Genomic DNA, 27,987 nt, shown 5'->3' with positions numbered 1-27,987 from the left:
GGAAACCTGGCAGCTCAGCTCACTCCATCACTTCTTACCGACAGCAAAAACATCAGGGCATCAGACATACAGATAAATGCCTATAAATGCTTAACTGGAATAAATCTAGGTACAACAAGAAGGCGCAGCTGTGAGTGAGGGTCCCCCATGACTGCTCTTCAGGGTTTAGGACAGGCGCCCATTGTTGCTTCCTGGTGCTGCCTGCCTCTCAGACAGGGCAGGGCACACTTTCCTCACCAAAAGGACAACAGGCCTTGTCCCTAGCCCTCCTGCCCATCCCTGCAAGGATCACCTTGCTGGGAGGAATCCGATGCCTGGGCATGGGCCGCTTCTAAGGCAGGAACAGGAACACCTTCTGGACACCCCATAGGAAGGAATAAATCCAGATCAGAGTTCACAACCTGAGCTCTTGCCCACTCTTCATGAAGAGGCCCAGTCCTAGGCAGACTGAACCTCTCCTGAGGAACTGTGCAGCCAAAGACTGGAAACTTCCAGAATCCTTAGACTTGGATCCCCCTTGAGGTCACCCTGAAGTCTGTCTCACCAGAGCATCTTCTGTCCATAGATGTCTTATTGGGTCTACAAATGAATACTTACAGAGGTCTGGGGCCCAGCATAGTCACTCCTACTGAATGTCGAGAAGACAAAGGCCAAGAACCCAAGGAAACACCAGGTCTGGCCCTTCCACACCCAACCAGAGTAGGATGCATAGGCCAGACTGTGTCAGAAGCCCAGTTACCCAGATGGAGGGAAAGTCAACCCCAAGGGGGCGGAAGGGATCAGTCACACATCCTGGGCAGACAGTGGTGTGGGGAACACAGGTGAGCTGCACGCTGCTGACTTTCCCTGGCTATGGAAATGAAGTATCTGCAGAAAAAGCCCCCTTTCCTTGCAGAACGGCTGTTTTATGACAGCAGTTTTGACAGTGAGTCTTGTGTCTGTTCTGAGGCTTGGCACTGCTCTATAGAAAATGGAGCAGGCCAAGATGTCCTCAGTGAACATGCACCAGAATGACCTAGATGTGAGCCAAACCTTCACAAGCCACGCCATGTTCAGAGAACGCTGCAGCGTCAAGTAAGGCAGGTGGGGCCTGGAGGGTCCCAGGGGAGGTGGGGAATCCGGAGGGATGGGGCATCTGAGGGACAGTGGGGAGGTCGCAGGACAAGGGTAGGGTCTCAGAGAAGAGGGTGACAGCCCAGCCTACTGCCTGGAGATCTGGCCTTCAGAAGGGTCTGCAGAGGGGCCCGGAAGAGTGAGGTTTTCAGGGCAGTCCAGGGGGCTCTGAACACCTCTGCTCCTTCCTCGAAGACAAGAAAATGTTGTGCACCCAGACTGCCACCTTAAAGTGGCCCCTACAGTGCTTGATTGATGGGACAAGTGTGCACAGGAAACCCAGTCCAGGGACCCTGCCCAGGGGTCTGGCTCCTCCAGAAGGACCCAGCTCCCCTCCTCTGCACAGGAGGCAGAGGAAGATCCCTGCAGGGCACACAAACCATGCCCTGCCTGAGAGAGGGCATCACACGGCTGGGGCTGGGACTCAGGGCCAGCATCCTGGGCAGACTGGGCCAGGACTCATCTTGGGAGAGCACTTAGGGAGCCCCCTCTTTCAGGGGTCACATTTGATGGACATGAGAACACCCCTATAAGGAGCTGCAGGACCTTATCTGATCCAGCCTCCTGGGGGAGGTCTCATCCCATGCAGAGGGGGACCCCGACACCACAGACTGAGGCCCCAGTAGGCCCTGCTCAGGTCACCAGCCCTCCACCATGAAGGGCCAGGTCCTCCCATGCCTGCTGCTCCCACAAACCCCTACTTCAAGCTCATCACAAGCTCATCCTGAGGATCTGGTACATCTGCCTTCTGTAGGGCAAGTGCATGCTCATAGCCAGGGCACATACAGCATTGAAAGTGCACAGAACCCTGTCCCCATGTGCCCGAGAGTGCCGAGGGAGCACACAAGCACACAAAACCTGGCCCGAGGGCAGTGCTCACGCTGTCCACAGGACCCTCTGCTTTAACCCAGAGGGAGGGCCAAATCAAGTCAGGCCTGGTGGCCTGGACAGGGCACCATGAGTCCTCCTGGAAACTGAACCCACCCCTGACACAACTCGGATGAAAGCCATGAGTGTGGAGACCACTTCCCTGCCGGGGCCTCCCCCCATTTGTGGCCTCCTGTGCAGAGCTGGACCCCAGGGGTGTCCAGAAAGGACCCAGCACTGCCTAGTGTGAGGTGCCCATGGCAGAAACAGGGTGAAGGCACAGACCCCTCCCAGGAGACCCCTCCTGGCCTGATGCCCAGCCCCAAACCTAGACCCCTCTCCTGAAGTTCTCCCTGTTTGTCCTGTGGGAGCTTTCCTAAGATGCACTGTCCCAGGCCTGGGCTCTGGATGATGATGTGGTTGTGAAGCACTTTCAGGCCTCCATGGCTGAGCTCAGAAAGATGCACTGTGACCACTGCCCCCAACGTGGTCTCCAGCACCAGGTCCCCTCCTGAGTCACCATCTAAGACAGTAAATAGTGGGGAGTGCCCAGGACCCTCCATCCCTGCTCCCCAAGCCTTCCTTTTCCTTCTCCTCTTCCTTCTCTAAGAAGCTTCTAAAAACAGGCCAGCTGGGCCCCAGGGCAGGCGCTGGACTCACCTCAGTAACAGGGCAGGGGATGAGGGCAAGACCCCTCCAAGCCCCCACCACACACTTGCCCTCCTGCCCTAGAAGAACCCTGGAGGCCCCTGGAGGGCTCGGTCCCGTCTGTGCTAGCTCACACCCATAGCTGCCAGCACCAACAGGGCCAGAGTGCAGTAGGGGTCCCCACTCACGAGTTCCTATACTATACGCAGTAAACACCCCCACTGTGGGATCAGCAGGGACACTCACTCACGAGCGCCCATACATACCCCAGGCGGTACACACCCCTCACTGTGGGATCAGCAGCCTGTAGGGGTTTCTTCAGTGTCAGACCAGGTGGGTTACTAGAGACCCCAAAACTCCAAGGACCCAGATATCTGGGGCCTAGCCGTACAAGAGTCAGATGGGCTTCGGGGAGAAGTGGACCAAGTTTGCTTTCCATTCAGCTAGGAAGGCCCTGGTCCTGGAGTGAGTGTCTCTGGCACCCAGTCCTCTGAGGGCATCCCTTAGCATGGAGACCCTCCCCAAGGACAGGCTGGCCCTCCCTGGCCCACCAGCCCAGCTCCAGAAGCCCAGAAGCTGACCTTAGGCCAAGGCCCAGCAGCACAAGAAGAATTCCACAGAGCCCAGGGCAGCAGGCCACTCTCTGGGGGCCCAGTGGCTCAAGATGTGGCAAGCCTGTTCCTATCTCAGGATAGACCATGGGATTTTTTTTGGCGATTTCTGTGTTGGAATTCTCTCCCAAACACCCCATGGACCTGGACATCCGGATCTCATGGTATCCACAGTGTAACTTTGAGAAGGGATTCCAAACCCCTGTTCTTTCTACATCTTCCCTGGACACCCCATAGGACAGGCCCTGGCACTGAACCCCATCAGGACCCCAACAACCAGGCCTTGCCCAGCCCACTGAAAACCCAGCGGTAGGGCCATAGACACTCCCCTTGCATGGTGGCACCTGGATTTGACCTTTCTCAGGGGCCACTGACCAGTACAGCCTTAAAGGAGCCAAGACTGCACCCAGATAACCCCAGACAGCTCCTCAGCCCGGAGAAATCAGTGTCACTGGGGAAGCTGGACTCAGAGGCTGCTGGAGGGGAGGGGGATTGTGGCATCTGCAGAGCCCTAGCCAGCCAGCAACCTGTCATGTGTCCCCATGCCTGCCCACTGGTGTGACAGAGCCTCCCTTACAGGGCAAACATCCCAGACCTACAGATGCCCAGCCCAGCCCAAGCCCTGGGAGAAAAGGGGCCCAGGGGAGCCACGGGTGTCACAGAAATAGCCAAGATAACAAAACAGGGGACTGAGCTTCCTGGGGCACTGGCCAAAACTAGAATTTGGCCCAGGGAAGGGCAAGCCCCTTAAAGCAGTGTGTGAGTACACAGGGCCCCCACAAGGCAGGGCATGCCTGGCAGGGCCAAGTCAGTGATGTTACCAGGCTCAAAGAGCAACCATCCACATCGCCAAGGGTGGGATAGGAGCAACTGGACCAGCATCCAACCTCTTCAACTCAAGGAAGCAGCGATGGCTGGACTCCTGCACCCTGAGTGGCCACCATCTGACCATCGGTGGGGCAGAGGCCAGAGACCATTGATCTATCGGGTGGTCCTAGGGCCCTGCTTCCACCGCACAAGAACGACTTCAAATCGCACGATCAAGACGAAGCTGTGCAAGAATGGGCCCAGGAGCCCAGGTCCCTGGGTCTACTGTCCTTGCCAGGTGTCAAGGACAGAAATAGTCAGAAAAGTTGTCTATGGTCAGAAAAAGTCAGAAAGGTAGTCTCACTCCTTGGAAGGAGGCTCCAAAGTGGAGACCAGAGCTGTAGCAGGAGGAGGGGCTCCTGGTGGCCCTGAAATAGGCTCTGACAGGATCCCAGAGTCTGCTGTTCTGTCCTTCTCTTTCTCCTTTTCCTTGAGGACTTGGAATCTCCCCCCATTAGATGGTGATTCTGCAGCCATGGACAATCAGTTTACAGAAGGACTTCTCAGTGGCCATTTCCTGCCTGCCCCGTGGAAAGCTGATGAGAGCACACTTCTGTCTCTGCATAACAGTGACTGTCCGGATCTCGCCCACAGGTAGAGATCATTTCTTATATCTGTCTCAGTAATTTTATCCCCCAGATCATCAACACAGAGTGGGGGCAGACTTCTGTGCCAGTGGGTCCAGGTGACGTGTTGTTGAAGCCTGCTGTAGAAGCTTATCTGCTACAGGGTCATTGTTTCCATACATCGATCTTTAATGTGCTGATCAGCAAGGGGGTCATCTGGATCTGCAGGCTTCTCATGTCTGTGTGGACACTCTTCTCCTGTCTCACCCTCTGCCTTCACCCAAAAAGAACAAATGTGGGGTTTATTCCTTAGGTAGTAGAGTGTGGTCTGGGCCAGTTTGGGCAGCATGTCACTAGTGGATGCGGCTTTCCCCAGCAGGAGAGCTGGTCATGTTCTATCAGGGTTAGAAATCCCTCTCTCCATATCTACAGTGGCCTTTTAAAGACAGTTCTGCATCATGAACCTGGATGGGCAGTCATATTCCAGGTGTGACAGGCAGGTCTGAGGGACATTTCCTGCAGGCTTAGCACCCTTCAGTCTTCTTCAAATGTACGTACACCCCAGGGCCCCAACTAGACACTGAATGGCCTGGCACAGATTTTGCATTTTTTCTCATAGTTTTCTTTGGTCATTCAGATACACAGATTTTCTCTAGGACATGTGTGACACAGAGGAGAGAAGCATCCTCCCAATTTTGTCTGTTTTAGGTGCTGGAGACCAGAGAGGTCTCTTCCTGAGAGGGTCAGCAGGCAGCAGTAGCTTTTCAGGTGGGAGAGAGGACCCCCACAATCCCACCAGCCCCAGCTCTTCTTTCTGGCCCTGTTCTTGAGACCCTGGGCAATTGCCTATGACTGCATGTGATTCGTCTTTCTTGACTCAAAATGAATCTCTCTTCCAAGGAATCCCTATTCTTTGAGGAAACTCTTGGCTTCCTGGTCTCTCCAAGAACTGGCCTGGAAGAGACAGAGAAATGTGGATACACCCTGAAATACAGTGTATACTTGGTGCTTTTCAAAGACCCTCCCTCTACACCAACAGGGCTTAAGGAGACCTTGTGTCTGCTGCTGGAAGATGGCAAAACCTTAAATGAGAAGGTCAAGAACCAGGATCACTGGAAAAAGAAATGTCCAATCTCTAAACTCATAGACGTGTCGGGAAACATCTGTGTGTCTGGATATTTATTGTGTTCAATGATGGATAAAGACTCAAAAACTCGCTGGGCACAGTTGCTAATGCCCTTAATCCCAGCACTTTGGGAGGCCGAGGCAGGTGGATCACCTGAGGTCAGGAGTCCAAGACTAGCCTGGCCAACATGGATTAAAAATACAAAAATTATCAGGGCACGGTGATGTGAGCCTGTAAACCCAGCTATTTGAGAGGCTGAGCCAAGAGAGTCATTTGAACCCGGGAGGAAGAGGTTGCAGTGAGCCCAAATCCCCTCACTGCACTCTAGCCTGGGCAACAGAGTGAGACCCTGTCTAAAAAAAAAACCAACAAACAAAAAGAAACCTTGAAAGCAAAAAGATTTTGGCCAAGTACTCCTAACCTGGAAGGGCTCTTCCTTTGTTTTTCGCTCATATGATCTGTCCTGAAAAGAGGCCTGTGGCCCCCTCCTGGTCTCAAAGTCTTACTTGGTAAGAGCTCCAAGTACAGAGAGCCACAGGCCCATCATCCATGGAGCTGCTTCTGCTGCCCAGGATGGAAACTCAGGGTAAAGGTGACTGAGGCTAAAACAAAAAGATTAGAGAAAAAAAATGAAAACTAATTTGAAAAAATTAAAGAAAAATATTCTAACATGAAGTAATATTTTATTAAAGCCTTGCCTCTGAATAAGTTAAATATGGCTAATCACAGTACTGTACGTAGTAATCTAAAATTTTAACTATTGGCCAAGCACAGTGGCTCATGCCTGTAATCCCAGTGCTTTGGGAGGCCAAGGTGGGAGAATTGCATGAACCTAGGAATTGGAAACTAGCCTGGGCCACAGAGTGAGACCATGCCTCTGCCAAACAATAAAACATTAGCTGGGCATGGTGGCATAGCCTGTAAAACAATAAATAAACATGAAATTCTAACTACCACAAACTAAGCTACAATATTTATGTCATCATAAAGTAATAGACAATTTATTTCAGTCCAAACGAAATAACCGATAATTTATTTCAAAATCAATTCAGAGCTCTGCCTTCTCTGTATGGTGGAAGAGCAAGAAACAGACTCCCTCTAGCACCAAACACACAGGAAGCCAGACCAACCACATGATCCAGATGTTTCCAGACACTAGCAGCATCTGCAAGAAGCACAGGACAGTGGTCTGCAGGCTGAAACCCAGAGAGGGGACCATGTTGCTGCCCCAGCTTAGAGCCTGCAGAGCCTCCTGGCAGTGCAGGGTGGGAGGATATAGGCAGAGCATGGAAGTCCTCACGTTAAAGAGACAGGGTTGAGAATGTGAGGAGAGAAAAACACGGGGCTGAGTACCAGAAAGTAGGCAGGAGGGGCTGAAGTATGGTGAGACTGGAGGGTAGAAGACGAGGGCTCATTAAAGCATTGGCAGGTATATGGGTAAATACAATCAAGATAAATAATATTATGCAGTACAAAAGGAAAAGGCACCCTACACTTTTTTTTTTTTTTTGAGATAGAGTCTTGCTTTGTTGCCCAGGCTGGAGCACAGTGGCGTGATCTCACCTCACTGCAACCTCCGCCTCCTGGGTTCAAGTGATTCTCCTGCCTCAGCCTCCTGAGTAGCTAGGATTACAGGCACACACCATCATGCCTGGCTAATTTTTGTGTTTTTAGCTGAGACAGGGTTTCACCATGTCGGTCAGGCTGGTCTCAAACTCCTGACCTCGTGATCTGCCTGCCTTAGCCTCCTAAAGTGCTGCAATTACAGGTGTGAGCCACTGCACCCAGCCTACCCTATATTTTTTTCAGAGCATTTTCACAAAAAAATAAAACTTGTCATTATGAGTTTAATATTGTCCAAAAGTAGAAGAAGAGGGAACATTTCCCAATATATTTTAGGAAGATAGTATTACTCTCCAGTAGAATCAGGGAAAGGCAGTACCAAAAAAAAAAACAAAAACAAAAAAACCTGTAAAACAGTATGCCTCATGAAATTTGATGTGGAAATCCCCAACAGAACATTATTCAACAGAACCACATGCTTCACCCATGGGTGAATTTCTTCAGCCACATGCTTCATCCATGGGTGAATTTCTTCTAGGAATCATAAAGATTTAGGGAAATCAAAGGATATCTTTTATTAAGAATCAAAGTTGGAGACTTCTATCTTGAGTTGATTACTTTGAATTTTTGGTCCCAAAATACATACAGGACCAGGTCTAATTCTATGATCTTTATCACACGCAGCCGGATGCTGAAGAGAAATAGATACAACAGCAATATAGGAGTTATCCTCTCTAAAGCCCAACTGAAAAAACCCGGAGTCAGAAGTTTCACAAACAGAAAAATTACATACTTATTCTGAACCAGGGAAGGAGAAGCAATTCAAACATTTAAATTTAAATTGCTATGAGAACACGGATTTGTTAGAAACTGAAGGAGCGAGCAATGCTTCTAAACTCCATGCTTTTCCATCAGAATACAGAGATAGACAACCTCGAAATGCAGTTTCTTCACAATTGTCTTTATCCAGTCATAACATTAATTTCCCTAAGAATCAAATCATAAAATAAATATTAAACTCATGACATATTCTCTGACTAAAAGAAGGCAAGATAAACTGAACAGTTAGTTATCAGTGTAATAAATTATGTAAAGGAATCTTATCGCTGCATTTTTTAATAACGATGAAACTAGAAATAATCTAAGTTTCTATCAAAGAATAAACAGTGAAACAAGTCTTGTATACCCATTCTTTGGAATATATTTGAGACATTAAAAATAGAGGCCAGGTGCTGTGGCTCACGCCTGTAATCCCAACACTTTGGGAGACTGAGACGGGAGGATCACTTGAGGTCAAGAGTTCAAGACCAGCCTGACCAACATGGTGAAACCTCGTCTCTACTAAAAATACAGGCATGGTGGCACACACCTGTAATCCCAGCTACTTGGGTGGTCGATGCAGAAGAATCACTTGAATCCAGGAGGTGGAGGTTGCAGTGAGCTGAGATCGTGCTATTGCACTCCAACCTAGGTGACAGAGCAAGATTTCATCTCAAAAAAAAAAAAAAAAAAATAGAGAGTTAGAATCTCATGCACTGATATGGAATAACGTAACTGATATATTGCTTGTGAAATAGCAAAATAAAAATCAATATAGTATGATATAATGTGTTCAAAAACTGTACAGGTATTTACCTTTTTTTCTTTTTCTTTTTTTTTTTTTTGGAGGCAGGGTCTCACTCTGTCACCCAGATAAGAGTGCAATGGCATGATCACAACTCACTGCAGCCTCAACTTCCTAAGCTCAAGTGATTCTCCCTACTCAGCCTCCCAAAGTGTTAGGATTACAGGCGTGAGCCATTGCACCTGGCCAACTTTATATGTATTTATAAATTTATAGAAAACATCCAGAAAAATAAACCCCAAGCTATAATAATTCCTTCTAAGAATGGAGTGAGTTTGGAACAAAGAGGAAGACATGGGAGATTTTCACTACATAAAGATCTCTATGATCTAACATTCTTAAAACAGCATGCATTTCTTTTATAATTAGAAAAAGAGGAAAAATGTAAGCACTATTACCATTTGGTAGGAGGGCAATAGTTTTATTTTCATCAGTATTTGTATTGCATGTTAGTGCACAGAACAAATCTAGAAGAGAAGGCCCAGAGGAATAATTAGAACAACAACAACAACAAAATCACACCTAAGAAAGTGAGAGGGTGTTATCTTTACATAACAGCAAGCATTCCAGGTGAGTGGTGGTTGGGATCTACCGCTGCTCCAGCTCCCTCAAATCACCTACACCCCGACAAGGGGAAGGCAGAGGACAGGGAAGGCCAAGTGCCAGCAAGTGCTCTCCCCAACCAAAGGCCTGTTTCTGCAAGTTTCCTGTCATTAAGAAGAAAATGGAGTCCTAATGAGATGTGGACCCCTTTGGGATGCTGGCAGAGAAACAAAGTAGAATATGTCATGATCATACCTTAGAGGAAGACTGCTAGGTTGAGATTTGAAATTCATCCACAGCTTGTGTGAAGTAAATAAAGCTACTCTACCTCTCCGAGTGTCAGTTCCATCACCTATAAAATGGGGATCGCATGTCAACTTCATCAAGTTGTTGCCAGAGTTAAATTCACAAAGATATTTAAAAGTGACTATTAATGCAAGCGTCCACGTTGTTTTAAAAAAAAAAAAAAACAGCATCGGACTTCAAAATACACAAAAGGAACAATATCCATGTGTCCAAAGACAAGATGATCAGCTTTCTAAGCAGCCTGAGGCATGTAAGAATGAGATCTATCCCTAACTAGAACTCTTCACAGCTCCACTGAAGAGGACACATGCAGGGCCCCAAGAGGCTAAGTGCATGGCCAGTGTAGAGTGACTGGTATAGTGAGGGTAGAATCCCTTAAGACCCTCAGAAATGCAGTTACACAACAGGGTCCCAGGAAACACTGGAGCAAACCAGGCAACTGTGCAGATACTACCAGGAATGGCAGAACAGAGGAGGGTCGGAGCCATAAATCTCAGCAGAATACACTAAACTGCAAAGAGCTCCTGGCTCTGTGAACAGCAGCTGTGGCTGCATCAGGACCAATCTTCTGAGACAGCTGCTGGGGACAGCTGAGATCACGTGTTTTGGCAGCAACACACCCAACAGCAGTGCCTCTTGAACACACACCACAAAATCCTCTCCATTTATCTTTAAGGTGATGGATGGTGGATGTCCTCACGTTACAACATCCCCACCAACTATTGCAGACAAGTATATTTGGAAATGCCCACCTAACGAGGGAACAGTCAGGAGTAGAATGAGAATATTGAGGGATGGGGGAGGAACGCAGGTACTCGACCCCACAGCCTCTACTGAAAACAAGAGGAGAATCGCTGCGCTGTGGTCTCCCTATACTTCCTCATCTTGCCACATCCATAGATACCACATGGTTCTTGTTCCTTTATTTACAAAGGTGCTCATGAGCCTGTGTGCAATTAATCCTGAAGGAGTAAAATTCTTCACAAAGTACAATAACAGTGTCTAATATCCATGACCAGGGTTTTTAGGTTTTTTTTAATAGTAATCCACATTCAGAAATCACAAATGAAGCCTATTGGAATGTATATGAACAAGGTCTTATTTTCATGTAGATTAACACCTTGGTTTTTATGGATTAGACATAAAAGCTGGCGCCATTCCAGAGTCAAAGGAACCGTCCCTGAGGACGTATGGAAATTAGGGACATCAGTTATTAGGAAGATACACGAAACTAGAAGTGCTCTCAGAAGTTTCCATTGTCTAGGCAGAAAAAGTCAACAGATAAGCCTGAGAGAGTAAAGGTACCTCTGCGAGTGCCGGGGATAATGAGCTTTCCATTCAAAGCAAAGATGTGAAGCCTGAGGAGTTACAAAGACTCCCCAAGTGGTCCACACCTTGAAAGTCGCTCCCACCTGTTCCTGAGGATTGCCATCTGTGTTTGAGACACTGGCCAATCAGGCATCTGTTGAGATGAGGCCAATGATATGACGTGTAAAATGCCTAAACCATCTTAATCTTTAGGTAGTTATTTGGGGGACTTTCCACCAAATGGGTTGGTGAAAAATGGTGCACCAGAGACACAAGCCTGGGAATTCAGATTTTCTCCTCTGCTTTTAGCATCTCCTGGGTAAGCCAATAGTGGCCCTCCTTGACCCCTCAACATCCACATCCGCAAAAAAAGGCGCTGGTGAGGGTGATATTTTCACGAAGCCACAGGCCATGTCACCCCGTGCAAAGGTCTGAACTTGTGCACTGGCGGGCCAGGCGGCGGATTTCTCCCCAGAGCGGTGGAACTGCTCTCTGGCTGGAGAGAAAAGAGAGCAGCAGCACAATGGACAGCTCCCAGACCTGAGGCCAGTTCCCACAGCGCTTAGAAAAGCAGGCGGCTCTCAGGGCTGCAGGAGGCGCGATGCCCAGGAAAGACCCCGTGTGCAGGTGGGAGAGGGAACCCAGCTGAGCAGCGGGAAGTGGGGTGAGGACCACACCCGTCCGAGTTGGACAAGGGCGAGGTGCATATCGCGGCGTCACGCCTTCCTCACTACCCAGCCCGGACCTGCCCCTCCTATCCCTCTCCGGACTCACTTTCCTTGGCAAGGAGGTGCACGCGATCAGTAGACCAGCATAGTTGTGGAAGCGGCGAGGTCCACACTGCCTTTTCCAACCCTCCTGGCTGCCCGCCTCCTTGCATGTCGCCTGCTGGGATTCTAGTTAAGCCGTCTTGCTACCAATCGGTGGGGAACCGTTAAGAGCCACTGTTTCCAGCCTGCCTAGCCAGGCGCTCGCCGCCCGGCTCTTCCCCGGAGAACTGCGCCCCGTCCCCGAGCCTGGGTTATGCTGGGATTGTAGTCCCGAAGCGCCTGAAACAACGGGCGGGAGCAGTGAAGAGACGACAACTCCCAGCATGCACAGCGAGGTCGCCAGAGCCCGGCTTCCCGCTTCAGGACTGCGGGACGCCCCATGTTCACGCTGGCTAGGATTGTAATCCGGTCGCCCTGCGATTAAAAAACTGGAAGCTAATCAAAGACGACAACTCTCAGTGTGCCAGGTGTAGCTCCCACCCACCAATCCACACCTCCCCGCTTCCAGATCAGTACTGCCATGTCAAGGGGAGCCTGGCTGTTCCCAAGCCCCTTCTGCCTGCCAGGCGACAGTGGGACCAGGGCGGCTGGTCCTACCTTGTAATTATGCCACTACCTCTTCCTAAAATGCTGGTTTCATGCTTTGTCAGTGCCAGAAGTTTGATTTCTCTCGAAGCAGCAGGGAACCGGGGGCTGCTCACAAACCTGTCAGGGTTGCCATAGTAACGTTACTCTTCCAGAAGCTGGACTCGCCCCGCCGCTTCCCTCGGCCCCGCCCCTTCGCGCCGAGTTTCTTCCCTTGGCCCGGCCTCTCCCCTCAGCACCGCCCCTTCTCCTCGCCCCGCCTCTTTTCTCGGCACCGCCCCTTACCCTCGCTCCGCCCCTGACACGCCTCTTCGGACATGCGCAGTGTGGTCCCTGAGTGGGAATGGCGTTAATGGCAGGATGTCTGACACTTCTGGGACATTTTGGGATCCCAAGCGGGAAGCTCCCTCGTGAGTGTCTGAAACTGTCAGTTCACTGCCAGAAATGGATATAAGCGAGCCCTAATAACCTGGCACTTGCCTTTTCAAAACCGCCGTTTCCTCCATCCTCTGGGTTGTCACAAATCCTCCTTTGCACCCCAGGAGTGCCCCTTGGACCCCGAGCTGGCTGCAAGGCCCACACCTGGGTCAGACCTGGCACAGGGACGCTCCTGCCACTCTAATAAAGAGTAGAAAACGTCACACCGAAAAGCCTGACCTTGCTGTATCCAGTCAGGAAACAGCCACAGGGAAGGGAGCCCCTAAGCCACTTTGGGAGCCACATCCACCACTTCTCTGCCCCCGACCCAGGCTGACTACTAGCTCTTAGGGTCCTACTGTGGACGTCCATGCCATAATTAACGCAGGTGCAGAACCAGAGAGCCCCTTGGTCCCAACACATGAGGGAAGTTTGTGTGGTGAGGTCATGAACAGTGTCTGCATTGCTGCTGTGAATAGGGCTTTCTTGGAAACAATTTTAATTTCCCTTTTTAAATATCCCTTTGGAACCACGTTTAATAATTTGCTGGTGGAACTTAACAGTGATAATTTTTTGAATCCGTTTTTCTTTTCTTTTTCTGTGACAGAGTCTCACTTTGTAGCCCAGGCTGGAGTACAGTGACTCCATCTGGGCTCACTGCAACCTCCGCCTCTCAGGTTCAAGCGATTCTCCTGCCTCAGCCTCCCGAGGAGCTGAAATTACAGGCACCCAGCACCACGCCCGGCTAATGTTTGCATTTTTTAGTAGAGATTGGGTTTTACCATGTGGGCCAGGCTGGTCTCGAACGCCTGACCTCAAGTGATCTGTCCGCCTTGGCCACCCAAAGTGCTGGGATTACAGGCGTGAGCTACTGCGCCTGGCCTGAATCCATTTTAACACTTAGTTTTTCAGATTAACTCGCGGTACCCCACGACTACGTGCTAATGAAACTAGAGGAGGCACAGCCTCAGCTCCGTGCAGGACGGATGCACAAGAGCAGAATCTCCGTGAGACATCTTTCTGGAGCATCAGTGTTACTGCAGGATTTGGAAGGAACAAATTCAAATAATTTTCAACATAAGACGCTGGAAATATAAGAGAAATCTGGAAAGTCATCTGCCTTTAATAACTGTCAGTCAGTCATCTGTGGCTAAGTCAGACTTTCTCCAAGGGAAAAAAAAAAAAAGGAAACTCTAAGGAGAACCTATTTTTCATTCTTCTAAGTAGTTAAAATTAGAAATCACAGCAAATCAACAGAAAGCTCTGCCCTGCCATTCTCCTGAATCACAATATGGCCTTGGTATGGTTTTATTTGTATTTTTTGGAGAGGTTTGTTGACATATTGGGTATAAAAATTGGGGGGAGGTTGACCAATTTTTGGAAGTTTTCAGCTATTTGTTGGTGATTTACTTTGTACCTCATTTAATTTTTCTGCCCCCTCTCCAACTTGGACTCAATCACTCCATAGGTCTCTAAGACTCTTCATTTTCTTTAAGCTTTTTCACTCTTTTATTCAGAATGGGCAATTTCTATTGCTCTGTCTTCTGTTTCTAATCTTTGAATAAGCTCAAAAGTATTTTTCAAATTTCCTTATCTTCCTATTGTTTCATAATTTCCATTTCTTTGCTGAGATTCCACATCTCTTCACTGTTAGAATATTTTCCTTTACCCCCATGAACAGATTTATAATACCTGCCTTTAAACATCCTGAATTAGAACACCTTGAATATCTTAGGATCACTTCTACTGCCTGCTCTTTAAATTGTGTATGGATTCTATTTTCATGTTTCTTCACATGTATCATGAATTTTAAAGTTGTGTACTAAAACTGTAAAGAATCATTATAGAGACGCTCATTTCTGTTGTGTACCTTTAACAGCGGTGTTATTTTTTACAAGTGTTAATTGGGCTGGATTCAAACGTCAATACCTATCTCCCCTACAGTGGGCACAGCTGAAATCCCCATTCAGTTCTTACTGTAACAATATATAATATATTATGCTGATGTCATCATTATAATCTGTGTTAATTCAACAAGCTAATCTGGTATTACTGAAAGCCAGGACCTCAGATTTGTCTGCTTATTGGATTTTTCAAATTATATAGTATGTATACATTTACATCTACTTTCTTTTATACAACATGATATTTGTGATATTCATTCATGTATTGCAAATAGCTATAGTCTGTACTTTTTTTTTTTTTTTGAGGTGGAGTCTCACTCTGTTGCTTAGGCTGGAGTGCAGTGGTGCAGTCTTGGTTCACTGCAACCTCCACCTCCCAAGTTCAAGCAATTCTCCTGCCTCAGCCTCCTGAGTAGCTGGGATTAGAGGCATGCACCACCATGCCTGGCTAATTTTTGTACTTTAAGTAGATACGGGGCTTCACCATGTTGGCCAGGCTGATCTCAAACTCCTGACCTCAGGTGATCCACCTACCTCCGCCTCCCAAAGTGCTGGGATTACAGGCATGAGCCACTGCACCCAGCCAACAATTTTTTTTCATTTTAACAATTTTTAAGTATGCAGGTCAAAGGAAGTAAGTACATTCACACTGTTTTACGAGCATCCTCCACATTTATAGGGAGTGTTTTTGCAAAACTCAAACTTTGTACCTTTTAAACACCGCACCTACTTTCCTGTAGCCCTGGGAACCAGTCTTTTACTTTGTATTTCTGTCAACTACTCTAAGTACCATGTATGAGTGGAGTCATACAGTATAGTGAAGAAATCATGAGGAAGTATAATACACACTATATAACAAGTTTATTCATTTGAACACAATCACTAACAACGATCATTAGTACATGGTGATTATAGAGGAAGATAGATTAAGAAAAAAATGATTGGATGAACACATTAAATTTATGAAAATGACGCCCAAATACTACAGCAGTGAGTCCCCTCCTCCAGTCACAGGGCTGGTCATGGTGGAGCTGAGAGTCCAGTGCAGCTGTCTGACTCCCAGAGCCCATGCTCAGCCCAAACTTCACTGAGCCCTGAGGCTTTCTGCCCCTGCCACCCGGGCACTCAGTGGTCCTGAGATTCTTCATGGCCTGGTCTTCTTGGCCTTGAGGGCGTGGCTGGCCTCCTAGGATGGGGGCTCAGTGGCAGGATAGGCTGTAGCTGTAGGACAGAGCAGCAGCTGTGAGGCTCCAGGAGCCACACCTCAGGCCTCCCTCCCAGTCCCTGTCCAGAGTTCCCATTCAACAGGGCCTGCTGCTGACCAAAGAGCTGTGGCCACAGACTGTCTGAAACTGACCACAAGACAGTCTCCACCCACTCTCTGTCAATCCGCTAAGTTCTCACCTCTCAATCAGACTGTGCCACTCCATGGACTTGAAACAAACCCCATATTCCTCCTGAGTCTGAAGATAATTCCCTCTTGTCACTGAAGCAGCTGCATTTTTGGAGGACTTTGATCTCCTGGAGCCAGAGGGAAAAACAGGAGGCTGACAGGGCCTGGGTGGAAGATGCTGAAGGGCCCTTAGGGAGGGAGTAAACTGAGGCCGATCTCTAGGGCTTTTCTCTTAATGGGTCCCCTCTTCTCCAATCCCATGCAGTCCCACCCTTTTCTCAGAGTTAGATATAAACAGATAAACAGCGACCCCCTAGGAATTTGTCCATGATTCCTGTCCCCTACCCACAGCCTCCATTGGGATGGGTCTCCTCTGTGTATCAAACCCTCCCAATAAATCCAGGATGCAGAGGATGGAACCGGGGAGTGTTGTACCCAGCGTAAGTGGGTGGGAGTCTCTGACTTCCACATCTCCACCCTCCCCCAAGTGAGGAGTGAGGGCCCCAGCTGCTCCCCTTTTTCCTTTCTGGGTGTTGATCACATTTCCCTGGAAGACAGCCAGCCAAAGACCCTCAGAGAGGCCCCTGGCCCATGACTTCCCCCATCCCCACACTTTCCCACGCTGCACTACTGTCAGGCCAGCAGGGGTGAGGGATGTGCACAGAACAGCACTGGGCCCTGCATCAGGCTCTGGGCTCTAGATGAGGAGGTGTGGGAACTGTGGCTCAGGGACCTTCTGCCCCAACAGTCTCTGAAAACAGACAGGCAAACGGAGGCCTTGTATAGAAAGAAAATGCTTAGAAGCTGCCTGACCTGGGAGGGGCCCAATTTCCCTCTCCTTCCATGGGCATCTCTGAGTGGGAGGCTGAGTCCAGCTCCTGCAGCTCCTGCAGCTTTGCAGTCAGGCAGCTCTGCAGCTTCACCACTCAAGGAGCAGGGACTGGCAGCTGCTCTGGAGCCTCCACCATTCAGAGGTAAGATAGGCCTGACGCCCCAGCTCACAGGGCATGGGGAGGACCATGGGGCTCACAAGGGAGGAGCCTTGCTGAGATGGAAGGGCTGGGTCCAGGGCTTTCTCCTCCCAAGCCTCAGGATCCCGGTACCCGACCTGCCTGCCCCAGGCTCACTCCCTTTCACACAGTCCTGCATGGCAGTGTGCAGCTTCTCCAGGTAAGTGAGGAAACTGCCCAGAGAAGGCACATACCCCTGGGCCATTGGGGTGGTCATGGTGGTGAGCTCCCATTGTCAGGTGCCCACCCAAGACCTGTCCCCTGAAATCTCACCAACCACTCTTGCCTGGACACCCCCTCCCCAGGTCTCCCACTTGCAACAGCCCAGGACCCTCAGCTGCCTCCCTCAGCCCTCCTCCTCCTCTCCCCATCTCCCCAGATGGCCTCCAAGGCCACCAGACACCCCCAGTTACCTCTATGATAGGATTTTAACAAGTCATAAGGTCATGGGGTCCCCTGTCCCATCATTCCCCAAATCTACACTGAGCGCAGCTCACCTAGGCGGTTTCTCTGGTCTCTCTAATGGAGGTATTTCAGGCCCTGTGGCCACAGGAGGGCAGGGCTGGGGGATGAAGACCTCCAGCTCTCTTAGTGTGGAGGCCTCCAGCTGGGGGGAAAGAAGCCTGTCCTCGGACTCCCTGGAGCCCCTCCCACCACAGACCCACTCACCTGCTGCCCCACAGCCTCATCTGCGCTGTCTGGGGATTCGTCTCCAGCATGGCCAATCTGGAGGTCCCCACCTGCCAGGATCAGCCCCGCTGACCTCAGATCCTGGATAACCGGCCTGAGTCAGCTGTTGCAATGCTCCCACCACCTTCAGTGAGCCCTGATTCTAGATTCACTCCCAGCTCCAACACTGCCTGTGTCACCTTGGGCAGGTGGCCAGGCCTCCCTGACACTGTTTTCTCAAAAGGGAAGTGTGATGGGAACCACACCTTCCTCACAGGGCCTCCTGAGGACTCGGTTTCATGTGACTCTCAGCATTGCTCTCACCATCATCCTTCGTGGGAAGAGCCAGGCACAAGCACCCTCAAATTCCCTTCCTCCCCGAGTCCCATCATGACCCTGTGGGGCCTGCACAACAGACTCATCATTTGTTCATTTGCCAGAGGAGGAAACAGAGGCCCAAAGAGGGCAGCGATGTGCCCAGGCCCTCACAAGAAAGGCTGGCTCCTCCCACACCCGGAGGCCCTGTCCCACCTGCCTTCACCCCACACCCCAACACCACCACTGAGCAGGGTCCCATCCTCTGGAGTCTGTGGGTGTCCACATTCCCATTCAGGCTCAGCTATGGTGGGAGGGGGACAAGGTGTATTTGGAGGCCTGGTTGAGCAGCACCTGCTTGTCCCAGCCCCACTGGAATTTCTGCTCCACACGCCAGGCTTTGTGCCAGACCAAAGGCATCACTTACCCCATGATCCACCAAGGAAGCTCCCTGCACAGAACCCTCTCTTCCTCCACTCAGGGAGTGGCCACCCAAGATGCCATCTCTGACTGACAGGGCAGGGTCTTCCTAAGGTACTGGGCGGTGACATGCCACTTCCTCATTTCCAGGGAAGGTTCTGAGATCTGGTCAGGAAGGATCCACAGGGAATGCAAGAGTCTCAAGATACTTATAAACCATGTGGAGCTTTTGGTAGTGCTCAGTGAGCACTGGGGTGAGAATCCTGTGACTGTGACTGATTAGCAATGTCTGCAAAGGACAGAGTGGGGAGCTACGGCAAACACACGTATGTTCACCCCTCGTTTACCAATTGAGACACACCTGGCCTGTGAGATTCCTCTGCTGTCCCCATCCTTGGTGCAGACAGGGTGACTCTCCCTGTAGAGGTGCAGAAAGAAGCAGTAGCAGAGGCCTGGCTTCCTGGGGAATTGCTGGGCTAGTCTGGGGAAGGAAGGAAGCCCCACCTACCACACCCACCCCACAGCCTGGAGGACGCTCCATGCCAGCAGGACGGACGAGCGTGGGAACCAGAGCCCTGCTCCTTCTGCAGCTCATCTCACCTGCCCAACAGCCCAGCTGCCAACACCACATCCCATTCCGGGGTCTCCTGCCCCCAAGCCCCCAACCTGCCCATGGGCAAACACACATCATTCTGTTAATCCAGACTAGACAGGGCTGGAGTTTTTCAAGTAAACCTTCAGTGAGAAAGATACACACACACACACACACACACACGTGTGCACACCCCTACACCTGGCCCAGTACCCCTTCCAGCCTAATCTTTTTCTCTACCCCCCAAAACACTTGACTCCCATCTCCCACCTCTACTTTTTCTTGATGTGCAAATCCTGCTCAGTGTACTGTCTTTTCTGAAAAGATTTTTAAATTTTCTGGAACTTTTTCTGTGAAGAGGGAAAAGAAGGAAAGATTTAAGAAATAATAAAGTGAAAGAAGAAATTATTTGAGAATAAGAAGCAGATGTGTACATTCCATTCCCTTTTGAGAACCAAAAGGATCAAACTGCCTGGATGAGAATTTCTACGCTGGTCCTGTAAACCCTAAGGGCTCCATGGGTCTGGGGAGGGAGCTCAGTGGAAGCTAAAGCAGCTCCATCTTGGATGTGAATCCACCATGTTGACTTTGGGTTAACCCCAGTTCTGGGGATGCCTTTAAGATTTCTACTTGATCTACTGTTCTCGTGTAAGAGCACATACTTACGGTAAATCTTCTCCTTAGGTCAAAGCTACCTAGATGTCATCACACAAACTACAGGCTACGATGTGCACCTCATTCTCTTTCTGGAAGGCTGACCTTAATTGTCCTGCACATTCCTTATAGTGCATATTTACCCTTTTCCTATACTAAGTAAGCCCTAAATCTTGGGGATAACAGCCTGGGGAACTACCTGTCTTGTTACCACCTAAGACCATGCTTCTGTCCACAAATTCCCCCCCCCCCAATAAATTACCTTTTACTGACAAACTGGATTTGTCTGTCTCATTCTTTGGTTTCTTGACTCCTTCTGTGTTGGGCATCCCTTTGCAGATACAGCCCTTTCTTGAAATGAGGCATATTAGTCCATTCTCACACTGCTATAAAGAAATACCTGGGCGCCGGGTGTGGTGGTTCACACCTGTAATCCCAGCACTTTGGGAAGCCAAGGTGGGTGGATCACCTAAGGTCAGGAGTTCAAGACCAGCCTGACCAATATGGTGAAACCTCATCTCTACAATAAAATACAAAAATTAGCCGGATGTGGTGGTGTGTCACTGTAGTCCCGGCTACTCGGGAGGCTGAGACAGAAGAATCGCTTGAACCCAGGAGGCAGAGGTTGCAGTGAGCCCAGATTGCTCCACTGTACTCCAGCCTAGAGCAATGGAGTGATACTCCATACAAAGAAAGAAGAAAGAAAGAAAAGAAGGAAAGAAGGAAAAAAAGAAAGAGAGAGAAAGCGAGACAGAGAAAGAAAGGAAGGAAGGAAAGAAAGAAAGAAGGAAAGAAATACCTGGAACTGGGTTTAACTGTCTCACAGTTCCATAGGCTGTACAGGAATCGCAAAGTGGCTTCTGCTCAGCTTCTGGAGAGGCTTCAGGGAGCTTAAAATCACAACAGAAGGGGAAGAGGAAGCAGGCATATCTTACCTGGCTGGAGCAGGAACAAGAGAGAGAGGGGAGAGTTGCCACACATTTTTCAACAACTAGATCTTGTGAGGGCTCTCACTACCACAAGAACAGCACGGAAGATACGGGCGAAGCCCCATCTCTACTAAAGATACAAAAATTAGCCAGCATCATGGCTCGTGTTTGTAATCCCAGCTACTCAGGAGTCTGAGGCAAGAGAATCTCTTGAACCTGAGAGGTGGAGGTTGCAGTGAGCCAAGACTGTGCCACTATACTCCAGCCTGGGCAACAGAGTGAGACTCTGTCAAAAAAAAAAGAAAAAAAGCTATGATGTCCTGTGCCCTCCTCAGATGCGACATTGATGCACACCACTCCTCTTGTGCAGGATAATGTCACCAGCTTCCATTTGGCTTCCCCTCAGAGCATGGCTTTTGCGACCCTCACCTAGAGACAGAACTTGTCTAAGGTTGCCTCAAGGACAATTCCCAGGAGAGTGTTTGTCCCCAGCATGTGCTGGGGGATTGGGAAGATGTAGACCCCTCAGAGCCAAAAGTCATTGCTTGTTCTGAAGGGGCCAGTGACTCATTCTAGCCACATGGGGCCTCTGGTCCCTTCAATGGCCCAACATTGAGAACATTGACCCTCCTGTCATGTTGGGGGTTCAGTGCTTGCTCCCCTCCTGGGAGAGGGAAGAAGCGACGGGACCAGCCTGTTCCTCACACTGGCACCCACACTCCATCGCTGGCCACAAAAATTCCACTCCTGGCCTGCACAGGTCCCAGTATCAGCCATGCCTGCTGTCTACACCAAAACAGCCACTGCTGGGGCCCTCAGCCCTGCCCCTCAGGGCCTGGCCCAGCTACCGCCTCAGACCACCTAGAGCCCCAGTGAGCTTGAGGTGAGTGTGGGGCAGGTGGGGCAGCTTCTCTTTCCTTTTATTTTCCTCTGCCTGCCACGGAAAATGGGACCCAGACTCCCTACTGCCACGACCATCCAAAGCCACCCTCAGAAGCAGGCCTGAGGCTGCAGGCTCCCCTGGCACCTCTCCACAGAGCCTTTCTTTCATTTAACCTCCAGAGGCAGGTAACAGAGTGGACAGCAGTGGGCAGGCCTTCCTCTAGGTGCATTCCTCCTCCTCTAACTCGGGGACCTTGCTCTCGGCCCCCAGCAGAGCCTTTGTATCCAGGGGGAGTGCTTGTGGCAGAGGCCAGCCTTACCCCTCTCTGCCCGCCAAGCTCTTGGCTCCTTGGCAATTTCAAACCCCCCATCAGCCTCCTGTAGCCTGCTAGAGCTTTCACAGCATCTTGGCACTCACAGGGCAGCCTGCAGGCATCAGGCTGTGGATGACACAGCCTCACATAGGTGCTTGCAGGCATCCCAGGATCTCCTCTGTAGGGTCCTGTTTTCCCTAACCCATCCTCTCTCCGTTTTTTTTTTTTTTTTTTTTTTTTTTTTTTTTTTTTTTTTGAGATGGTGTCTCACTCTGTCACCCAGACTGTAGTGCACTGGTCTTGGCTCACTGCAATCTTCACCTCCCGGCTTCAAGCAATTATCCTGCCACAGCCTCCTGAGTAGTTGGGATTACAGTCACCCATCACCACACCTGGCTAATTTTTGTATTTTTACATGTTGGCCAGGCTGGTCTTGAACTCCTGACCTCGTGATCCACCCACCTCAGCCTCCCAAAGTGTTTGGATTACAGGCACAAGTCACCACGCCCGGCCTCCCAGTCCATTCTTTAGAGTAATGAGGACTATACCAGTTCTTCCGTCAGGCCGAACCATGGTTGGAATTGCCCCAAAAGTGACAGCAAGGGAGTTGCCCCAAATTGTCCTGAAACGGGACAGTTGGAATTCCAAAGAGCGAGCTCTGAAGCCCAGAGTGGTCTGTCCAAAGTATGCATTAGAGGAACAGACACACAAACGGGGCTGCAGCGGATCCTTGCAAGGGACAAAACAAAGATGTTCTACCCCAGTATGTCTGCAATGAGTGGGTCTGGTTATGGAGTTTATATGCAGCTTTAAGGAATGTGGCTTAGGGCCAGGGCTAGTTTCTTTCAATGCTGTGGGCAACATCCTACACATTTTATCAGTGCCTGGGAATGTTCAAGGTCCCAGTTTGGGTTTAAGCATGCAGGAAATAACCTGCAGCTGGCCGTATCACAGAGCAGTCAAGTTACTCTGTAATTCTCAGTTTGGACAGAGAAAAAAATGGGGAGAAAGTGAGGTAATAGATGTTATTCTTTGTAGTAAGATTTTTTTTTTTTAAGACAAAGTCCCACTCTGTCACCCATGCTGGAGTGTATTGGTGTGATCTCAACTCACAGCAACCTCCGCCTCCCGGGTTCAAGCAATTCTCCTGCCTCAGTCCCCTAAGTAGCTGGGATTACGGACGCCCACTACCACGCCCATCTAATTTTTGTATTTTTAGTAGAGACAGTGTTTCACCATGTTGACCAGACTAATTTGGAACTCCTGACCTCAAGTGATTCGCCCCCCCTCGGCCTCCCAAAGTCCCGGGATTACAGGTGTGAGCTACTGTGCCCTGCCTGCAGCAAGAATTTGTATTGGGAAGTGGAAGTCAGTTGTTCTTCAAGATCGTTTCCTGTATTTGGTTTCCTGTGTATATCTATATTGGTTTCGGTGTGTGGAGAGTTGTCAATTTCTACAAAAAAAAAAAAAAAAGCTGGGAATTTGAAGGGATTATATTGAATTTATTGGTCTATTTGTGGGATATTGTTATCTTGAAAATATTAAGTAATTTTATCCTTGAATATTAGACATTTTTCAATTATTTCGGATCTTAATTTCTTTCAGCATTAATAAAAATTAAGCATAGACCAGGCATGGTGGCTCCCACCTGGAATCCCAACACTTTAGTAGGCAGAAGCAGACAAATTCCTTGAGCCCAGTTGGAGACCAGCCTGGGCAACATGGAGAAACCCGGTCTCTACAAGAAATACAAAAATTAGTCAGGCATGGTGGCACACACCTGTAGTCCCAGCTACTGAGGAGGCTGAGGCAGGTGGATCAATTGAGCCCAGGAGGTCAAGGCTGCAGTGAGCTGTGATCACACCACAGTGCTCCAGCCTAGGTGACAGAGCAAGACCTTGTCTAGAAAAAAAACAAAATTAGGTGTAAAATCTTTGCACTTCTATTACTTTTTCTAAATATTTTTGAAGCTATTATAAATCAAATGTATACATTTGATTTTCATTGTTGGCTGCTTTAAGTGTAATTTTGTATGTGTATCTTGTATCCTATGACACTGATCAACTTATTAATTCTAGTGGTATTTTAGTGAAACTCTTACACATTTTTATGTGAAGAATTACGTCATTTGCAATTAAGACAGTTCTAGAAGTTGACACGGAGAAGGAGGGTGAGGAGTCAGGACCCCAGCAGGGCCTATGGGCAGGTCACACTGAAAGAAGGGGCCCAGGTGATGGAACCTTCAAGTAACCTCATGTCCTTGGTGACAGACCCACCAGAACTTCAAACTCTGGTAACCAGAAACCCTTATTCTAGACACAGCCCTGTACCAAGCTAATTTCATGGAGATGCTCAGGAGCAAGATGTTCTGCTATATCCTGACCTCCTGAGGCTCTCATCTGTGGAAGGCTTGAAGTGAGGGCATCTTCCAATGATGCAGATATTGGCTTAGCTCTCATCCACAAATCCTCAGGTCACTTGGCAGGGGACACACATAGGTAACACAGGGCACCTCAGGGCAGACCCATCCAGGCCAGACCTCGCCTGTGATCCCATCCGGGCAACCCCACATCCCTGCCCATCACCATGTGTCTGGGGAGCCAGAGATGAGGCTTCCCTCCCCGGACAGGAGCAGGCTGTCAGGTGTTGGGAGCCTGATGGGTCTGCCAAGATCATGTCCCAGGTCATGGCTGGCAGGATAAGAAGTGAGTGTTGGGGAACAAGTTTGTGTACTCAGATGTTAAGACTTCACATTGTAACCTAGTTTTCTCTCTGACTGGGGGTCTATGCAGATGCTCATATGTGCCTGGTCTGTGGAACAGAATTTCGTTTTATTTTTTTATTTTTATTTTGAGACGGAGTCTCGCTCTGTCGCCCAGGCTGGAGTACAGTGGCAAGATCTCAGCTCACTGCAAGCTCTGCCTCCCAGGTTCACGCCATTCTGCTGCCTCAGCCTCCCGAGTAGCTGGGACTACAGGCGCCCACCATCATGCCCGGCTAATTTTTTTTTTTTTTTTGTATATTTAGTAGAGACGGGGTTTCACTGTGCTAGCCAGGATGGTCTCGATCTCCTGACCTCATGATCTGCCCACCTCAGCCTCCCAAAGTGCTGGGATTACAGGTGTGAGCTACTGCGCCCAGCCACGGAACAGAATTTCTAACTGGGCTTTCCCCATGCAGAGACAGCCAGGCAGTTCACTGACACCTCTTGGCCCAGCTGCTGGGCACTCTCCTTGCAGAGCTTCATGAAGATCAGTAGAAATGAGTGATAGGTTCAACCACTCCATCTCCTTGGACAAAGGGCAGGAGCACCACACCACCAACCATGGCCAGCGCTGGTCTGGGGTGACAGTAGGAACAGAGGGGTCACCTCAGACAGGAATCCAAAAAGATCAAGGCAGGACCAGGGCCCAGACTCAAATATAGAGCCTCCATTGCCCCTGTCGAAGGGCTTTCATACCTAAGTGACCCACAGTCCCCTCCCAAAAGAATTGGACCTCCATTCATCACCAACAGAAACTTGATTTGGTCCTAAGTTCTTGCTCACATAGTTGGAGAAAGAGGAGAGAAAAATAGTTTTTTATTGTTTACACTAGGCCATGAGTATCTTTTTCATGTTGCTACTATTTATATTGGCTTTATTTATTTATTTATTTTAGACAGAGTCTCGGTCTGTCACCTAGGCTGGAGTGCAGTGGCCCCATCTAGGCTTACTGCAACCCCTGCCTCCTGGGTTCCAGCGATTCTACTGCCTCAGCCTCCTAGGTAGCTGAGATTCCAGGCAGGTGCCACCACAACCAGCTAATTTTTGTATTTTTAGTAGAAACATGGTTTCACCATGTTAACCAGGCTGGTCTTGAACTCCTGACCTCAGGTGATTCGCCTGCCTCAGCCTCCCAAAGTGCTAGGATTATAGGCATGAGCCACAATGCCCAGCCTATTTATATTGTTTTAAACACCCACCCCATGTATTTCCTGTAGCAGGCAACCCCACTGCCCTGCCAGACCTTTAAGATGTAAAAGTCCACACTCTAGTATGCTTTTTACACAAAAAGGGAGCCAAAAGGGGGAGGAAGGATGGTTAAGCTGCTCTATGTATTGGTTATCCCACAGAACTCATTCCTGTAGCCCCATCAGGGCTGGAGCTGCAACCTCACATGGCTTCATAATATTCCATGAAGGAGGCCATTTCCCTCAGCAGTTCAGCCTTGCAATGCAGGTGGAGCCTGGACATGATGATCTTCTGTTTCAATTTCGGCCACTCTTCAGGAAAATCCTATATGTGCCCCAGTAGTCTGTAACCATCTGCTAGAGCATCCATACACACCACTGCAGACTGAAGGACTTTAACAGCAGAAACTTACTTTCCCACAATTTTGGAGGCTAGAAATCTAACAACAAGCTGTTAGCTGGGATGGTTTCTCAGAACTCTCTCCTTGGCTTGCAGATGGCTGACTTCTATCTCTGTGTCCTTACTGCCTCTTCTAATAAGGACTCCAGTCATATTGGATTTGGGTCCACTCCAATGAACTCAAAACTTATAATCTCTTTGGAGACCATATGTCCAAATACAGTCACATTCTGAGGCACTGAGTGTTAGAACGTGAACTTTGGGGACGGGACACCACTCAACCCATTGGACATATTATTCCCGTGTAGATGACAAACTCCCAGGAGATTACTCAGTGGAAGGATATGCACATGTAAAATTGTAATAGCTATAGACCGATCACTTTCCAAAAGGGCTTTGGAAGGTACACTGCCACCAGCAATGTCTGAATGTAGCTACTTCCCTGAATCCAGATTCTCCTGGATGGTAAGTTTCTTTTAATGTTTTGCCAATCTGGTATCCATGTGGCAAATAAAATCATGTTGACTCATGTTGATTTTGTTTCCTGACTGAAATTTTCGAGTCATCTTTCTTTTTTTTTTTTTTTTTTTTTTTTTTGAGATGGAGTTTTGCTCTTTCTGCCCAGGCTGGAGTGCAATGGTGTGATCTCGGCTCACTGCAACCTCCACTTCCCAGGTTCAAGTGATTCTTCTACCTCAGCCTCCCAAGTAGCTGGGATTACAGGCATGTGCCACCACACCCAGCTAATTTTTTTTATTTTTAGTAGAGATGGGTTTCACCATGTTGGCCAGGCTGGTCTAGAACTCCAGACCTCAGGTGATCCACCTACCTCAGCCTTCAAAAGTGCTGGGATTACAGGCATGAGCCACTGTGCCTAGCCCTCAAGTGATCTTTCAATTGCTTAATACATATGTGTTTTCCCTGAGTCACCTGCTCGGATTCTTGGCCCTTTAAGTGGGCTTTCTCCCACCCTGGACTCTCCCAGCGTTTGCCCTCTTGTCATGTCTAGAATTGTAGCTGTTTGACAAGGTTTCTTCTAATGTTAAAAAATTGTGTTGCTTAAAGTCAAAAAGGTATTCCTAGGCTGTCTTGCCCTGTGCACTGTCTCTCACCCTAAAATAGAAAATGAGCCTTCTTGAGGCCCTTTCCATCCATGTGAGGAGCAGACAGAGCCTCGAGTAGCTTGAAGGAAATTTCTTGCAGCCCTTGCTGTTTACAGTTCTCAGTTCTGACCTGTGTGCTATTGAGCAGACACTTGACATTGCAAAGCCTGTGTTTTCCCAACTCTACAAGAAGGACATTTTCTGAGGACTCACTGGGATAATTAATCTTCATATAGGTTATTAATATAGAAGGGTGCTGTTGCTCCACAGATGATGAAGTATCATGAAGATGCCTTGAAAGTGTTAATGGCTTAATTATTCTCCACCCCCACATAAAACTTTGTTGTCATTGTTTGTTTTTCAGAGGGAGTTTCACTCTTTTTTTTATCATTATTATACTTCAAGTTCTAGGGTACATGTGCACAACATGCAGGTATGTTACATATGTGTATACATGTGCCATGTTGGTGTGCTGCGCCCATTAACTCCTCATTTACATTAGGTATATCTCCTAATGCTATCCCTCCCCTCACCCCT

The 27,987-nt window shown here is 49.0% G+C and overlaps 1 protein-coding gene and 2 long non-coding RNA genes across 6 annotated transcripts in view; all 3 read right to left on the bottom strand.

Annotated features, from left to right (window-relative positions):
* LOC139362909 (uncharacterized) overlaps window positions 1-12,617 on the bottom strand; it is a 51,788-nt gene extending 39,171 nt beyond the window's left edge. For all 4 annotated transcript variants that reach the window (XM_071095264.1, XM_071095265.1, XM_071095263.1 and 1 more), the window contains exons 1-2: window positions 12,510-12,617; window positions 11,917-12,191 (exon numbers count right to left, since the gene is read on the bottom strand). In XM_071095264.1, the coding sequence (XP_070951365.1) occupies window positions 11,917-12,022 (106 nt within the window). In that variant the 5' untranslated portion in view covers window positions 12,023-12,191; window positions 12,510-12,617. The remainder of the gene's footprint in view (window positions 1-11,916; window positions 12,192-12,509) is intronic.
* LOC139362913 (uncharacterized) lies at window positions 15-7,712 on the bottom strand. The gene is made up of 2 exons (XR_011622542.1): window positions 6,220-7,712; window positions 15-5,626 (listed from the first exon to the last, which is right to left on the bottom strand). It is a non-coding gene; the product is annotated as an uncharacterized lncRNA (long non-coding RNA).
* LOC139362910 (uncharacterized) lies at window positions 7,813-11,910 on the bottom strand. The gene is made up of 4 exons (XR_011622531.1): window positions 11,140-11,910; window positions 9,784-9,880; window positions 9,384-9,692; window positions 7,813-8,348 (listed from the first exon to the last, which is right to left on the bottom strand). It is a non-coding gene; the product is annotated as an uncharacterized lncRNA (long non-coding RNA).
* Window positions 12,618-27,987: the final 15,370 nt, after the last annotated feature.

The sequence above is a fragment of the Macaca nemestrina genome, chromosome 4, assembly GCF_043159975.1.
Source record: "Macaca nemestrina isolate mMacNem1 chromosome 4, mMacNem.hap1, whole genome shotgun sequence".
NCBI lineage: Eukaryota > Metazoa > Chordata > Mammalia > Primates > Cercopithecidae > Macaca > Macaca nemestrina.
This window is presented reverse-complemented; position numbering and strand designations above follow the sequence as displayed.